General features: G+C 43.0%; 1 protein-coding gene and 1 long non-coding RNA gene across 2 annotated transcripts in view; both read left to right on the top strand.

The window, feature by feature from the left end:
* Positions 1-2,768, top strand: part of tlcd3a (TLC domain containing 3A) — a 38,685-nt gene extending 35,917 nt beyond the window's left edge. The window contains exon 3 of the mRNA XM_030129567.1: positions 2,189-2,768. Coding sequence (XP_029985427.1) covers positions 2,189-2,485 — 297 coding nt within the window. The 3' untranslated portion in view covers positions 2,486-2,768. The remainder of the gene's footprint in view (positions 1-2,188) is intronic.
* Positions 2,769-12,262: 9,494 nt separating this feature from the next.
* Positions 12,263-14,314, top strand: LOC115415897 (uncharacterized). The gene is made up of 2 exons (XR_003934884.1): positions 12,263-13,811; positions 13,859-14,314. It is a non-coding gene; the product is annotated as an uncharacterized LOC115415897 (long non-coding RNA).
* Positions 14,315-18,216: the final 3,902 nt, after the last annotated feature.

The following is an 18,216-nucleotide window of genomic DNA, read 5'->3' as shown; positions in this document are numbered from 1 at the left end:
GTAAATATTGCACTGCACTTTGGGAGGCCGACGGCAAAATAAACCACCACCAACTTTTTGCACTTTCAGCTACGCCTGTGCTGTTATAATTTTTGAGCAGTGTGGGAAAGAACCCCGCAACACCTGTTGTTTCCACCTCTGCCTTCACTGTCAGGTTCAGGTTATCCTCTTTCATCTGGGACACCCCCCAAAAAGTGTGTCCAGTGGCTTTGGGACCTTAAGGACACTGTGGGCCTTGAGGACACTGTGGGCCTTAAGGACACTGTGGGCCTTGAGGACACTGTGGGCCTTGAGGACACTGTGGGCCTTGAGGACACTGTGGGCCTTGAGGACACTGTGGGCCTTAAGGACACTGTGGGCCTTAAGGACACTGTGGGCCTTGAGGACACTGTGGGCCTTGAGGACACTGTGGGCCTTGAGGACACTGTGGGCCTTAAGGACACTGTGGGCCTTGAGGACACTGTGGGCCTTAAGGACACTGTGGGCCTTAAGGACACTGTGGGCCTTGAGGACACTGTGGGCCTTAAGGACACTGTGGGCCTTGAGGACACTGTGGGCCTTGAGGACACTGTGGGCCTTAAGGACACTGTGGGCCTTGAGGACACTGTGGGCCTTAAGGACACTGTGGGCCTTGAGGACACTGTGGGCCTTGAGGACACTGTGGGCCTTAAGGACACTGTGGGCCTTGAGGACACTGTGGGCCTTAAGGACACTGTGGGCCTTGAGGACACTGTGGGCCTTGAGGACACTGTGGGCCTTAAGGACACTGTGGGCCTTGAGGACACTGTGGGCCTTAAGGACACTGTGGGCCTTAAGGACACTGTGGGCCTTAAGGACACTGTGGGCCTTGAGGACACTGTGGGCCTTGAGGACACTGTGGGCCTTAAGGACACTGTGGGCCTTAAGGACACTGTGGGCCTTGAGGTCGGTCCAAACTCCTGCAGTCGTTGTTAGGGCTGTTGGAAAATATGGGTTCTGCAGTTCATCACAGTACTTTATTTCACGATACTGTATTGATAATAAAAAGTACTGTATGGATATTTTTAGGTATTTATTCAAATGCAGATATGGTGGAAGTTCATTTTTGTTTTTTGCTTTTATTTTTGTTTATATCTTATTTATTCTTATTTAACAGTGCTTTATTTAATAATGTTTATTTGAATCGTCCTAAAACTATGTTTTCTGTCTGACAGGCACATGTTGGTTCCTTTGTTTGGCCTGAACTCCAATCCTGTTCTGATGTTAGTTGTGAACGAATAGAATCTGAACATTTGAACAGGATCTGAAACTGGAATGTCTGTAAAACAAAATTTAAGGTTTACGTTTTGACAGAGGAAACTTTGGTGAGATTAGATCCTGTTCTGATCAAATACAATGTGTTTAGTATTTGTGCAAATATCTGGTGTAATTGAAGCCTTTCATGCATGAATTATGCGAACCTTAGTCAAAATTTTTTTCTTGAGTTTTTTTATTCCTCCTTCGGCATGAAAAAAAACAATGCACCTGAGTTTTTGTTTTTTTTTTCATTCAGTTACAAAAATGTCCACACATTTAATTTTTGAAGTAAAGGAACATGTGTTTAAATCCCAATATCAGAAAGTGATATGAAAACAATGAAATAAAAACATTTTTAGTGCTGCTAATCTGATGTTTTCTCACATTTAACATATTCTAATGCTAGGTATTACTCACTAAATGGAGATTATATGCAAAAAAAAAAAAAAAGTCTAACAATTAACAACTGATTTAGACATGTTAGTGCAGATCAGGTCTAAAAGAACAGCAGAGTTCCAGTAGTGGTCTGAATGTCAGCGCATGGGAGGATGAATATGTGTCCACTGTGTCAGCTGATCTGGAACTGAAACAGTAAAACCCATGAAGATACAACAGTTTTGAATAACTGTCCACTGGAGTGACCACTGGAGTGACCACTGTGCATGAAAGGGTTAATTCTAGGAAATAATCTCTTTTCAAAAAACAAACAAAACAACACAAAAACAGCCTTTTTAGCAGTATCATGATATATTGTGATGTATGGTATCATGATCCCAGTATTGTGATTTGTATGGTATCACCAGATTCTTGCCCGTGCACAGCCGTACTCATTGCATGTGTGAATGTAGAAGCTACAGAACCAGCCGGTGTTCTTCTCTAACCTGTTCTCCGTGTCCTTGTTCTCCTTCTCCAGCTCAACCTCCAGGACCGCTGGCTGCACAAGGCCAACGGCGGCATGGTGCTCTTCACCTTCTTCGTGTGCCGCATCGCGCTCTTCCCCTTCATGTACTGGATGTACGGACGTCACTACGCCATCCCGCTCTACAGCGTGCCCTTCCACCTGCCGCTGTCCGCTAACCTGGGAAACTGCTGCATCCTGGCGCCACAGGTCTACTGGTTCGTCCTGCTGTGTCGAAAGGGCTACCGTCTGTACAAACGCAGCCGCGGGACCGACGCGTCTGCCGCCGCCCACGCTTCGAAGGACGACTGACCGACTGACGGGTCACTGTGGACCGGCTCCAACCGCACACTGGGCTACTAATGCTAACTCCTCCTGCAGATGCACTAGTTTGAACACATTTGAAACCCCACTGTCGTACTGGAACACACCAGGACTGCCTGCTGTCCTCCCAAAACTCCTGGACATCTTTTTCTGCACACTTTAACGCCTCTTAAACGCAGCACTGCTGCACCACTGGACCTCTGCACCAATCCAGATATGCTACTACTGAAGTTTGTGGTTTTTCATGAGGGTGGTGGTGGTGGTGGTGGTGGGGGGGTACTGTAGCTTGGATCTTATGCCCCGTTTCCACTGTGTGGTACCGGCTCGACTCCGCTTGACTCGGCTCGGCCTTTTTGCGTTTCCATTATGAAAAAGGACCTGGAGTCTGGTACCTGGTACTAGTTTTTTGGAATCTGGTACCTGGTACTAGTTTTTTGGAATCTGGTACCTGGTACTAGTTTTTTGGAATCTGGTACCTGGTACTAGTTTTTTGGAATCTGGTACCTGGTACTAGTTTTTTGGAATCTGGTACCTGGTACTAGTTTTTTGGAATCTGGTACCTGGTACTAGTTTTTTGGAATCTGGTACCTGGTACTAGTTTTTTGGAATCTGGTACCTGGTACTACTTTTTTGGAATCTGGTACCTGGTACTACTTTTTTGGAATCTGGTACCTGGTACTGGGGACCAGATACTAAAGGTGACACTGTGTAAACACTGCAGACCTCTGATTGGTCAGACAGTTGTCTCTGTGCCCCGCCCTTTTACAGTAAATCTGTGGCTCCATTAGTCCACATGGTAACAGCCCAAAACTACACCAGGGTCGGTCCAGGAGGTTCAGTCTTTGGTGGCCGATGTAAAAATTCAGACGAGACAAACCGCAACGAGCGAGTTTTTCAGCAGCTCTGAACAGACGACACAGAAATAACGCGCTGCATCGCTATGACGACCAGGTGCTGTAAAGTCAGTAGTATCCTGGAATGGAAACGGTCTGAGGGAATACTGAGTGGAGTGGAGTCCAGCTGGTTCCACGTGGTGGAAACGCGGCATTAAACGCCTCGTAAACGCAGCACTGCTGCACCAATGGACCTGTGCACCAATCCAGATATGCTACTACTGAAGTTTGTGGTTTTTCATGGGGATGGGGGTGGGGGGGTGCTGTAGATTGGATCTTGTTGAAGTGTTGCGCCGTCTGTCTGTCTCATTTCCAGCTGTGTCTGTCTGCAGAGGAAATGACATCAGGTTCCAGAAGGACGTGATGGCAGCTCTTCCTCCTTCTGTGTTTACAGCAGGACTCTCAAACTCCTGTTCTTCAGCTTCCACATTCAGACCCTTTGATCTGAACCAGTCAAATAAGAACAGAAGAACCGATAAATGATGACAGCTGGCAGTCTGTCTGTGTTTTAGTGCAGAAATTACATTATATTGACTATCCAAACAAAAAAGATGTGAAGAACCTGAACAAACTGAAATTTCTTCAGAAAAATCAGTGCAGTTTTACCGTTCTTCTTCCTCCTCCACTTGTCATTTCCACATGTGCATTCTGGATCAGATCTACAAAGACACTAAACCACTGCTTCCAACCTTTTTTACTCCTGATTCCATTTTAACATCACACATTTCTGGTGACCCCAGACATTCAAAACTGAGAGCATTTTTTTTTTGTTGCTAAAATCAATTTGTTTTTTATCCTGTAATAGTTTGCAGTACTATGTTGCAAATAAACGTTCATTTCAGAGGACATTTAGTCTATATAATGTACAGCGGTCCCTCGTTTATCGTGGGCATTACGTTCTAAAAATAACCCACAATAGGCAAAGTCCACGAAGTAGTCCACTTTATTTTTGACAGTTATTGTACACGTTTTCAGGCTGTAACAGCCCTCACCACACACTTTAGACACTTTTCTCAGACAGGCATGAACATTTTCTCACATTTCTCACTTGTTTAAACACTCTCAAAGTTCAAACCTTTGTATATTTTAAAAAATAAGTACAGTTTTATAGAATGAAACCAAAGATCCAAACCTGTTTTCAGGCCCAAACATTTGTTTGAGAAATAAAAATATAAATAAATATGATAGTGTAACTTCTGCCTTCCTTCAGCGTGTCCAGAAGTCCAAATGTTTGTGCGATGGTTGTCATCTTCCTCTGCCTTTTGGCTGCGACCGCAGGTGCTGCTGTTCGTGCAGAATGTTTCGTCGACATTGTGGGTTTTGTCAAAGAAAACTGTCAAACATAGAGCACTGCAGAGTCACACTGTTAGAGATCCAACAGTTGTGGAAATTTGGCAGAAGAACGCATTCTGTACTGAACAGGAGACACGGCACCGAGGAGAGGACTGACAATGGGCTACAGTCCCTTAGCCTATCAGGACGCAGAACATGATGCGCGGGTTCTCCCTTAGCCAATCAGGACACAGAACACAATGCACATTCATACGCTGTAAAAAAAAAAAAAAAAGCATGCAAAATTGCGCACAAAAAAAATCTGCGAAACAGCGAGGCCATGAAAGGTGAACCACGTTCTAGTGAGGAACAGCTGTTTATTATTGTGGGCGGAGGCAGTAAATGCAGGTGTAGATTAAAGGGTCAGCATCTGTCCAGTCAGTCCAGCTGGGATTTACAAGGAGGACAATGAATACTGAACATACAGTACTTTTTTTTTTTTTATCAGTTTCTAGAAATTCCAGGCGACCCCATGTGGGGTCCAGACCCCAAGGTTGAAAACCACTAGACTGAACACTGAGGAACAGAAAAGAAAAAAGAAAAGAGTTCAAACTGGGCTGAATTTAATACAGACATTTCAGGTTATTCACATTTTATTGGTACAGGAGAGTTTGGAAATGGAAATATTTTCACAATTTAATGTGATTTTTTGCACTAAAACAAAGACAAACATTTGTAGTCGTCATTATTCACAGACATTATGTCATATTATGTTTTCCATCCAACCCAGCAGTAAATCTGCAGTCGTTCTGTTCATCAGATATGTGACTGTAGGTCATATTGGTCTGTTTGTGGAACCTGAACTAAAATGAATCTGGGGAATTTTTACACTTTGCAGATTCATCCCCTGGGCTGCATGTTTGAGAGCCCTGTGTTTACAGCCTCAGCTGAGTGGATCAGTCTGTTACAGTTACAGTTACAGTTACAGTGTGTGTGAGCGGCTGTTACTACAGGTCGGGTTTATTTTCGTGGGTTTTTTTTTTGCTGTTTCCACTCCCACACGGTCACTCATTACAGATGGGACGAGTTCAGAGCAGCAGAATGAAAGTCGGACAGTATTAACACTAGAAAACCCATCATCTAAGAGGTCGAACGTACCTTTTTTTGCACCAGGGACATTAGTTCTGGTGGAGGTCATGTGATGGATTCCAAACCTTCCCCCTTTTCCTGCTTTCGTTCTGGGTTCCTCCGCAGCGTGTCGTTATCCATGTCAGTTTGGGAATGCGTGGCAGGTTGAACACTGTAAGACTCAGCACAGCTTTTACAGCCGTGGTGTGGGGGTGGTGTGGGGTGGGGGGGTCTGGCAGACGTCTGTTATTCCTGATTAATGCTGCTACAGATGGTGAACACACACCTCTGAACTGAAAATACTCTGACGTCCTGTTAACGGAGCTGTCCACTCATATCATCGTACTGGTCAGCAGCAGTAGCTCATCAGTACCAGTGTCTGTGGGCGGAGCTCCGACTGACCCCCCCAAAAACCGACCAAAGTCCAGGTCTGTGGTCCCACAGACGTATATATGTAGATGTCACATGGTCTTCTGCCTGTTGTTGGGATCAAGGTTATTATCGAAAACTAGCAAAATGATGAAAACTAGAATTGAAAAAAATATTTTCATTCTATATTTAATACAAATCGGACCAGTGTCCCTGTATCTTAGCGTCCAAATTCAAAGCTGTGGTAAATGTATCCAGATCCATTTCTTCTCCCCCAGTTCTGTGTATTTATTCTATTACAGAAATAGTCCATGTTTTGCTCATATTCAATCAGATCTGTAAAAAATTCAAATTCACACTTGATATCATTGATACTGATTTATTGGATCAATCCACTTCCTATCTGTTAGAATGGGAACATTTATCAAAGTGGCACCAAATCCAGAATCAGATCCAGATCATTTCACTAACTTTTGTTGACATCATCATACAGCAGCTGTAGACCAAGTCTGAAGTCAGTCACAACTGGAGTTTAGGAGAAGAAGACGACTGAAAGATTTGTAACAGACGACAGACGACAACAGACGACAGCCTGTCGACTAGTAAGAACAAAACCATAACTAACTGAAACTGTATTGTGTGTTTACAAAACTAACTGAAACGGATAAAAATTATGGATAAAACTCCTTTTGTTTTCATCTTTGTCACATTGATACGAAATCAATTTATTTCCCTAATAGTATAACCCTAATAGTTTAGGATTTGTCATTCTAGTTTAGTTTGATTTAGTTTGGACTTTTTTTTCTCTAATTCAGTTTGTTTTAATTCGTTTTTAGAGCAGGTTTGATCATTTTTATTAGTTTTTTTTTTCTAAATGCTTAGTTGTAGTTCAGTTGTAGTTCAGTTGTAGTTTAGTTGTAGTTCAGTTGTAGTTTAGTTGTAGTTTAGTTGTAGTTCAGTTGTAGTTTAGTTGTAGTTCAGTTGTAGTTCAGTTGTAGTTTAGTTTTAGTTTTAGTTGTAGTTCAGTTGTAGTTTAGTTGTAGTTCAGTTGTAGTTCAGTTGTAGTTCAGTTGTAGTTTAGTTGTAGTTCATTTTTTAGTTTAGTTGTAGTTTAGTTGTAGTTCAGTTGTAGTTCAGTTGTAGTTCAGTTGTAGTTTAGTTGTAGTTCAGTTGTAGTTCAGTTGTAGTTCAGTTGTAGTTTAGTTGTAGTTCAGTTATAGTTCAGTTGTAGTTCAGTTGTAGTTTAGTTGTAGTTCAGTTGTAGTTTAGTTCAGTTGTAGTTCAGTTGTAGTTTAGTTGTAGTTCAGTTGTAGTTTAGTTCAGTTGTAGTTTAGTTGTAGTTTAGTTGTAGTTTAGTTGTAGTTCAGTTGTAGTTTAGTTGTAGTTCAGTTGTAGTTTAGTTCAGTTGTAGTTTAGTTGTAGTTCAGTTGTAGTTCAGTTGTAGTTCAGTTGTAGTTTAGTTGTAGTTCAGTTGTAGTTCAGTTGTAGTTTAGCTGTAGTTCAGTTGTAGTTCAGTTGTAGTTTAGTTTTAGTTCAGTTGTAGTTCAGTTTTAGTTCAGTTGTAGTTCAGTTGTAGTTTAGTTGTAGTTCAGTTGTAGTTCAGTTGTAGTTCAGTTGTAGTTTAGTTGTAGTTCATTTTTTAGTTTAGTTGTAGTTCAGTTGTAGTTCAGTTGTAGTTCAGTTGTAGTTTAGTTTTAGTTTTAGTTGTAGTTCAGTTGTAGTTCAGTTGTAGTTTAGTTGTAGTTCAGTTGTAGTTTAGTTCAGTTGTAGTTTAGTTGTAGTTCAGTTGTAGTTTAGTTGTAGTTCAGTTGTAGTTCAGTTGTAGTTTAGTTGTAGTTCAGTTGTAGTTTAGTTCAGTTGTAGTTTAGTTGTAGTTCAGTTGTTGTTCAGTTGTAGTTTAGTTGTAGTTCAGTTGTAGTTCAGTTGTAGTTCAGTTGTAGTTTAGTTGTAGTTCAGTTGTAGTTCAGTTGTAGTTCAGTTGTAGTTCAGTTGTAGTTCAGTTGTAGTTCAGTTGTAGTTCAGTGGTCTCTTTTCTCTTCTTCTCTGTGCTCCTATTCAAATCAATCCCAGACAGGACTCTGCTGCTTTAGTCTCCATGTTTCCAGGTAGAGTGGGGACCAGAAGACGACTGGAAACCACAAGTGAACACAAGTGACGGAGCAAAAAGTGTCGTATGGAGACAGCACAGAAAACTGAGAGAGACAAAGAAATCGTTATTTTGCTCGATTTTTGTTCTTTTTCTTTCATTCGAATTCTTTCTTAATTTGTTCCCTCTATAACTAGTTACAACATTTGCACATATCGGTTTTGTTCTTTTTTTTTTTCATTATTTTGCTCAATTTTCATTCATTTTCTTTCATTCGAATTCCTTCTTCGTTAGTTTTCGTCTCTACCTGGTTCCGTCTCCTCATTTGCTCATATCAGGCCCAGACTTCAGACCAACATTTCAACAAACAAATGCTCAAGGGAAATAAATCAATTTTGTATCAATCCGACACTGACAAAGACGAAAATGAAGGGAATTTTATCCTTACTTTTTATCCGTTTTAGTTAGTTTTGTAAACACACAATACAGTTTCAGTTAGTTATGTTTTTTTTCTTTTAATTATAGTTTTTATTTATTTCAGTTAATGAAAATGTTTTTACAATTCTAGTTTTGGTCATTTCATTTTTCGTTAACGATAATAACCTTGACACACACACACACACTCACTCACACACAGATAAATCAGCTGGGCCTCAGTTTGACCCCAGAGGAACACCAGTGTGTGTAATACGTCTTCAGCACTTTAAATGAATATCATCATTTTCTGCTTCGTTATTTGTCCCCATCAAATTAGGAGAAGTCATGAAATATGAAGCAAAAAAAAAGACATCAGCTATTATTTTTTGAATGATAAACACTGAATGGGGTCAAATTGAACCCAAGGAAAATGGGAGGGTTAAAACAAGTAAACATATTTATATTTATCCAGAAGAACCCCCACATGTGACCAGTTCTGCAGGTTGGTGTTGACTGGACACGTGTCTTTGACGTGGACGTCCAGTCTGACGTCCCCTGAACTGTCTACATATATGAGTCTGTGTCCACACCAGTGTAGGTTTATTTGAAAACCATGACCTTTATCTAAATTGACGTCAGTAAAGTTGACGTAAACTCTTCCTGTTGCGTCTACAGTTCAAACCTGTATGTGGTTTTCATTTGGATTAGGGCTGTGAATCTGACGATACGATACAAATCACAATACTAAGATCACCATATGATATATCATGATACTGTTAAAAAGGCAATTTTTGGTTTCTTTCTTTTTTTAAAATGATTATTTCCTTGAAGAATTGAATTCCAGCAGAAATCTGCACAAATCCTAAACACATTTGTATTTGATCCCAACAGGATCTAATGTTCTATCAGCAAATGTTCCAACTGTGTTCAAACTGAAATTCTGTTTTACAGACATTCCAGTTTCAGATCCTGTTCAAATGTTCAGATTCTATTAGTTCAGAATAGGGATGGAACCAGATGAACATTTCAGATCACAGTTACTGTGACCAAAATTATCACAGTTCTCATTATTATCGTGGTGTTGTTGAAATTGTGCTCAAAATGTTCAAAAAGTACGAATACACACACTGAAAGAATTGAACAGAGTTGTATTAAAAAAACAACAACAAACAAAACAAATCCAATAATATTCCCACTGTCCCTTCTGTGTCAGAAACATTCCCATATTAACCCTTAGTGGTCTGAGTCTATTCTGTCTGTTTTTCAGTCCTTTTGATTTGGCCTTTATATACTATAGAAACAAATGTTTACTATACCCATGTTTGGATCTGTTTTTTCAGCACAACTTCATCTATATCATCTGTCTGTTATTTTTTCACTTTAACCTACTATAAAAACACAAAAGGACAAAAAACACAAAAGATGTAAAATCTGATTGGAAAAATGTATGTAATTTATTGCATAAATAACACACAGATGTTTAACGAACCTTTTCACAGACTTTAACAGTGAATATTGGTTCAAATATTAGGTACAGAAAATTAAAACTGTAATAAATTCAAACTATACTCAAATATTTGACATAAAAGCAGATCTGTACATCAGCGTTTTTCCTCTAAAAGTGCAGTAATCAAACACAGTTATCGTGAGAATTAGAATTTAAACAGTAATACTAACCGTCTGTGATTTTACTGCAGTTTATCGTTATACCAGTAATGGTTCCATCCCTGGTTCAGAACTAACGTCAGAACAGCATTTGAGTTCAATCCCAACAAACGAACGAACATTATTTTATAAAAGAATGTGAAATAAGAAGAAATAAAATATAAACAAAAAAAAACAAAAATGAACCTCCATCATATCTGCATTTGAATAAATACCTAAAAATATCCATACAGTACTTTTTCAAATCCATACAGTATCATGAAATGAAATATCGCGATATACTGCAGAAGTGATATTTTCTTTTGACCAGTGGTTTTAAAACAAATCTGTTGGTGTGGATGAACCTTGGACTAAATCTGGTCCAGAAAGACTTCCATCTACTTGAAAACACGTGGGCATTTATTTATCAGTCGGCTGGATGCATTGTGGGAAATGTAGGCTCCAGTGTTGTGGGACCTAAAGCGAACCTCTGCAGCTTTACCTGCGTGAAGTTGCCCCCCCCCCACCCCCCCACCCAATGAAAACCTCTGCATAAATAGTCTCATTCGTTTGTGCTTCGTTAGTGCTGCTTTGAGCTGTTAAAATTTTCCTTTGTGCTATTATAGTTATTGAGTTATTAACAATTCTTTTATAGGTCATTCTGAGGTCAGTCACCCCCCCGCACACACACACACACACACACACACACACACACACTTGCTCCAAAATTAACCGAAATGTTGGCGTTTGTTTGTGCTTCATTTGTGCCGGTTTGTGCAATTAAAATTTTCTTTCGTGCTATTATGGTTTTATAGATATTACAAGATTTATTTTCAGCCGATGATGTCATGCAGCCCACCCCCCACCCTCACCCAAAATCGAGCGGAAATGGTTGCATTTGTGCTTCGTTTGTGCTAGTTAGCGCCGTTAAAATTTTCATTTGTGCTGTTTTGGTTATAGAGGCTCTGCATGTGACGTCAGCACTAGCAGAAGTCACTGTGGCTCCGCCCACTGAGTGTCAGACAGAGGCAGATGAGTAGTGCCTTTGGTTTGAATACTGTGAAAACTTTAGAACTATCTAAAAATGGGGCAGAGCTGTTGTGCCACTGATCGCACAAATAGGTTTAAAAGCACTGGGAGCTCTGGTTTTAGCGGAGACCTAAAGCCACAGACAGAAGAAGCAGATGGATCACTGACATTCACAGAAAGAACTGGAATCCAGACAACCAAACCTGGATCTGTGTCTGCTAACGTTCATTTGTGCTGTGTTCTGGTGTAAACTCATCCTTAAATTCCATCTGGTTTTGGCTAACGTTCCTTCTTAGTAAAGCTCTTCATGTTAGCATCTGTCATTTAGTTCTAGATTTCAGAACTGAATCGTTTGTGTGTTCAGTTGTGTGATTGTGAACCTTGTGCTCTACATGATTTGTAAACTAGCTTAAACTGAGGCTAACCTAGTTTTCCAGATCAGGGGCTCCTCTAGCACACAGCTGTTGGATCTGTGTTGGATCCAGTATTTGATGTGAACTCTCCTTAAATCTCCACAGTACCAGTAGATCATCCACTCACTTGGGTCAGTACTAAGGGTTCAACTCCAGTAAATCAGTAGTGAACTGTGAGCACTACTGCTGGGCCTTTACCGCCCAAATCACCACCAACAAACTCCGTCTGCACTGACACAAAACCTCCAAAACAATAGTATGTTGAATGAAAGCACTCACCAGCTGGAATCCTCTAATGAACCAGGACCAGGATGGACACAACTCTGGGTCTGTTGGATGCTTTCAGCCTTTGCATTGGGGATTTTCCCGGCGTTGAACTCAGGTTCATGTAAATGTCAGGATAGGTGATTTCTGTCCCAGATCAGTGTTGGTAGAACACTGGTTGTTTGGTAGTTTGGATGGACCCATGTCCAGTCCAGTTGTCTTTAATTCCATCTGATATTCCACAGTTTTCTGCTCTGGCTGGAGTTACTGCTATACTCCGCCATGTTGAGCCGCTTTGTTTTTGCCGCTCAGTCTGACTGAGAGGGGCGTGGCCTGGGGGCGTGGCCTGGGGGGAAGTGACAGATGTGCATTCACTCTGTAGAGTTATGAACAATTCTTTGAAAGGTCATTCTGAGGTCAGCTCCATAACTATGATAGCACAAATGAAAATGTGAACGGCACAAACCAGCACAAACGAATGAGACTATTTATCCACAGGTTTTGGTTGGGGGGGGGGGGGGGGCAACTTCATGCAGGTTTGACCAGGACTCTTGTGTTATAGTGGACTCTGGAGGACTGGGTTAACACTGGATATAGATTTGGTTTGGAGCCAGGGCTTTACCTCAGACCAGTTCAACCACGTCAGCCCTGGTTCTGGTTCTGGTTCCACCAAACCACCTGCATCCCATAAACTACTGTTAGAGGAGATGCTGGATTATTTATTTTTGACTTAGTGAAGGTCAGTTTGCTGTGACAGAAATAAGTGTAAATAAGGACAGGTGGGACCGTCTGCACGGGGGGGGTCAGGTTCCACTACATTTCACACATTCATCCCACGGACCGGACCGAACCGGACCCTTAGGTGGGCCGGATTTGCCCCCCCGGGCAGGTTTGACACCCCTGGTCTACACTCAAGTTCCAAGTTGTGACAAAATTCAGATAGAATTCCTGCTTTTTTTTTTCCAGCCTTTCTTCCTGAACTTCCAGGTGGTGGTTTTCCTTCTGTAGATCTACAGCAGCAGAGTTTAAATGTTTTAACGTAGGGTCGGCTTTAAGAGGAGGCGGAGTTTAAATGTTTTAACGTAGGGTCGGCTTTAAGAGGAGGCGGAGTTTAAATGTTTTAACGTAGGGTCGGCTTTAAGAGGAGGCAGAGTTTAAATGTTTTAACGTAGGGTCGGCTTTAAGAGGAGGCGGAGTTTAAATGTTTTAACGTAGGGTCGGCTTTAAGAGGAGGCAGAGTTTAAATGTTTTAACGTAGGGTCGGCTTTAAGAGGAGGCGGAGTTTAAATGTTTTAACGTAGGGTCGGTTTTAAGAGGAGGCGGAGTTTAAATGTTTTAACGTAGGGTCGGCTTTAAGAGGAGGCGGAGTTTAAATGTTTTAACGTAGGGTCGGCTTTAAGAGGAGGCGGAGTTTAAATGTTTTAACGTAGGGTCGGCTTTAAGAGGAGGCGGAGTTTAAATGTTTTAACGTAGGGTCGGCTTTAAGAGGAGGCGGAGTTTAAATGTTTTAACGTAGGGTCGGCTTTAAGAGGAGGCGGAGTTTAAATGTTTTAACGTAGGGTCGGCTTTAAGAGGAGGCGGAGTTTAAATGTTTTAACGTAGGGTCGGCTTTAAGAGGAGGCGGTGCGAGGTTGAACTCAGGGTTGAGGTCAGAGCAATAATACATGCAGGGGTCACCCAGGTGTCCAGGGTCAGGGTGACCCAGGTGTCCCGGGTCAGGGTGACCAGGTGTCCCGGGTCAGGGTCACCCAGGTGTCCCGGGTCAGGGTGACCAGGTGTCCCGGGTCAGGGTCACCCAGGTGTCCCGGGTCAGGGTGACCAGGTGTCCCGGGTCAGGGTCACCCAGGTGTCCCGGGTCAGGGTCACCCAGGTGTCCCGGGTCCAGACTCCCTGTTCCACCCATGAAACCACTTCATTTCTCCTGAATGGTCTTCCTGTCTTTCTTCTACATTTGGTTTGATGACAGAATAGTTTTCGAAGTTCAGCTGATTGTAAATCTAAACATACTCATGTGTACCAGGACCATTTTTCATGTAAATCACTGTTTTTGTTCAATTAATGACTATTTGAAGAAGTCTATCATTTTCTATCCTAATCTTCACTTTGGTTTGACAGATCCTTTCTCTGGATGAACTTTGTGAACCCACTGCAGGTGAACGCTGTGGGGCTTCTGGGAAAAAAAACACTGTAGATCTTGTAGATCTTGAATCATTCAAGCTTTGTAAGAACTGGGTGACTAAAGGATGATGCATTTACTGGCTTTTTTCAATGTTCTGAAGATTAAATCTATGCAAGATTCTGATGTTGAAGCGCTGGTCAGTGGTTTTTGAAGTTTAGTTTAACCAGAGGAATGCACCGAACCTCCACTGGGACCAGTCCTGGATCCACCGGGATCAGTCCTGGATCTGAACCACAGTCTGAGTTGAAGGTTCAAGTTTGATTATTTATTTATTTTAAATTTGTTGAAATGATTTTCAGCTCATGTAAAACTGAAAAAGGGCAAAATGACAAAACTCATACGAGAGCTTTTGATTTATGACAAATTTAACCAAGGGCTGGGTTAAGGGGGGTAACCCTAACCCCCCCACCCCCTCCAAACCCTGCCCCCCCTAACTCTAACTCTAACTCTAACTCTAACTCTAACTCTAACTCTAACTCTAACTCTAACTCTAACTCTAACTCACTGGGTGTTGGACTTACGTGTTACTTTTCAGCTTTGTTTAAACTGATTTACTTCCATTTAAGACCCTGTTCAGCCTTAAAACTGGAACATGTGGAACATACATGTATAATACACATTTATATTACACATGATACATGTGTGTTATACATGTATAATACACATTTATATTACACATGATACATGTGTGTTATACATGTATAATACACATGTGTGTTATAGATAGAAAGATAAGCTTTATTACAGACTCATGGTCCACATTAAAAAGCAAACAGCTAAATACAGACACAATAAAAACATTAAAAAAACATTAAAAACACCCTCTGTACTTTCCAGAGGCAGTCATCCCAGTGTTTCCAGAACACTCATGTGTAACGTACAGCACTATATGCAAGATTTGTCAGCAATAAAATTACAGTATTTTCCGAGTGATTCAGGCAACACATAAATTTAAACATCAGATTTCTCAGCACAGCACACAACGAATGAACATGATTGGACAGAAACAGTCCACCTGGTCCATCTGGGCTTTTTCAGGAAAAGTCTTAGAGCATCATTGTATCCACTGTCAGTCTGTGGACGCCGGCCTTTTTCTGGTTCACCCACAGATGTGCTGTGTACAGAGGGGGGCAGGACGCTCTGAACAGAGTCATTTTCACCTGGACAGAACACGACGAGAATTTCCACGACAGTATGTTTGCTTGTGCGTATAACATCCGGCACTGACGGTCCATGTCCTGGTCATGTGACAGCTGATCTGTAATGATGTGACCCGGGTACTCGACAGCATTGCATACATTTACGATATTCCCAGTTAACTTAAAGTCAGGAAACTTCAAAGATCTGTCCTCCCTGGTCCGACAAATCCTAATTACACTTTTAGCCGAGTCGTACTTCACCTCACGCTGTTCCCCGTACACGGAACACACATTTAAGAGCTGCTGGAGACCGGCTGAGCTGGGACTAAACACCACCAGATCATCTGCATACATGAAATGATCGATTATGGCACCTCCAACCATCCACCCAGTTCTGCACATCTTCAACTGCTTGGACAGGTCCTTCATATGAAAATGAAAAAGAGCAGGGGATACTAAACTGCCCTGTCTCACAGCGTTACCAGTGTGAACAGGAGCAGATCCACAGCTGTCCCGTTGAACCTGCACAGTCTGGTGGACAAACCAGTAGGAAAGACATCTGATCAAATATTTAGGGACATTTGCTTGACACAATTTTTGAAACAATATTCTGTGATTCACACGATCAAAAGCCTTAGAGGCATCTAAAAAGCAGATAAAAACTGTGGAATTTTTATTTTTGTACTTGGTCAGTAATTCTTTTAATGAAAAGATCCACATATCACTGCCATGATTTGCTTTGAAGCCAAACTGATTGTCTGTCGCAATGAGAAACTTATCAAGCCTCGTCAAGAGAATATGTTCCACAACTGTAGACACTACACTGGCAGGAGCAGTAGGTCTGTAGTTGTCTGAGCAGCCTACTTTTCCAGCTTTGTCCTTCACCACAGGTACTAAGAGAACAGCCATCATGGGCTCAGGGTGTCACCAGGGTGGAAATGAGAGGACTCAAGTGCACGGCACTGAAGGGAAAAAACACAAGTTTATTAAACCGAAACGAAAACTAAACAACAGAAAACACAGAACCTGGGTGGTGGTCAGAGTCCGCAGCAGATGAAACAGAATGTCCAGGTTATGGTGAGGGTGGAGTAGAGGAATGGACCAGAGGAACAGACCAGAGGAACGGACCAGAGGAACGGACCAGAGGAACGGACCAAAGGAACGGACCAGAGGAACGGACCAGAGGAACGGACCAGAGGAACGGACCAAAGGAACGGACCAGAGGAACGGACCAGAGGAACGGACCAGAGGAAAGGACCAGAGGAACGGACCAGAGGAACGGACCAAAGGAACGGACCAGAGGAACGGACCAGAGGAACGGACCAGAGGAAAGGACCAGAGGAACGGACCAGAGGAACGGACCAGAGGAACGGACCAGAGGAATGGACCAGAGGAACGGACCAAAGGAACGGACCAGAGGAACGGACCAGAGGAACGGACCAAAGGAACGGACCAAAGGAACGGACCAGAGGAACGGACCAGAGGAATGGACCAGAGGAACAGACCAAAGGAACGGACCAGAGGAACGGACCAGAGGAACGGACCAGCGCTGCACAGCTGCAGCACCAAGCCTTCAATAGGCTGAGAGGGGATTGGCCGCAGCCGCGCAGCGCCAGCAGGTGAGTCAGATCAGGGGTAAACGAGGAGATGATGTGGAGAGGGAGGAGCCGAGGGCCACACAGGCCCAGATCATGACAGGACCCCCCCACCCCCCCCCTCCAAGGGACGGCTCCTGACGTCCCCAGAGATGCAAAAAGCCCCTACGGAGACCAGGGCATCCTGGCAAAGGGGGCATCCTGGCAACGGGGTGTGAAAAACCTCCCAGCAGAACGGCATGGAAAGCCACAGGGCAGACGGCTGAAGAGCCTCCTGGTGGAACAGAGTGAAGAGCCTCCGAGTAGATGGGCTGAAGAACCTCAGGATTGACCTCTGGGCCAGGATGTGGAAAAACCTCCAGACCAGGACGTGAAAAACCCTCCGAAACAGGACATAGAAAAATCCCCTGGTTCGTGGACCTCCAGGACTCTAGCTGGGTTAAGGACGTGGACTGAAACTGAATTATGGCTGGACCCATGACTCTGACTGAGACAAGGCAGACTGGACTATGACTGGACTACAGACATCAGCTGGAATTGGACTATGGCTGGACTCTGGCTGACAGGACTACGGACTCTGAGACTGGGCTGAGGGGAACACGAAGAGCAAGACCGAGACGGGGGGAACGCAAGGGGTGAGACCAAGATGTGGGAACGCTGCCGGACGGAACCGGACTTCAGGAACTCTGCCGGACAGAACCGGACTTCGGACTTCAGGATTGCTGTGCTGCCGGATGGAACCGGACTTCGGGGGGGGGACTACCAAACGGCGTACTAGCCTCCGGGTAGTACTAAGGGAAAGGGGACTGAGGCCAGGCGGTGGGACACGGGCAGACTGAAGGACACGAACGAACAGACAGAGGGACAATCTGCAGTACTGAACTGAAGAGAAGGATGAAATGGAACTGAAGAACACGAAGGGGAAGAACTGAACTAAGGAGAAACGGATCTGAGGAGAAGAACTGAAGCGAAGAAAAGAGGAAAAGGGGCAAAGTGAAGAGAAGAACTTAGGAGAAGACCTGAGCAGAAGACCTGAACAGAAGGGAAGAACTGAAGAAATGAACAGCAGAGGAAAAGGACTGAACTGAAGAGAAAGGAGTGAAACTGCAGAGAAAAAAGCAGTAGACATGAACAGCAGACAGAAACTGAAAGCATGAGTTAAAAACCAAAACTAAAAAATATAAACTGTGACACAAACTAAAGAGAAACGAAGGACCAGGAGAAATGACAAACGAACTGAAACGAAGGGGACGAAAGCTCCACAACAGAGAACATAAGGAACACAGGAGGA

The sequence above is a fragment of the Sphaeramia orbicularis genome, unplaced genomic scaffold, assembly GCF_902148855.1.
Source record: "Sphaeramia orbicularis unplaced genomic scaffold, fSphaOr1.1, whole genome shotgun sequence".
Lineage (NCBI taxonomy): Eukaryota > Metazoa > Chordata > Actinopteri > Kurtiformes > Apogonidae > Sphaeramia > Sphaeramia orbicularis.
This window is presented reverse-complemented; position numbering and strand designations above follow the sequence as displayed.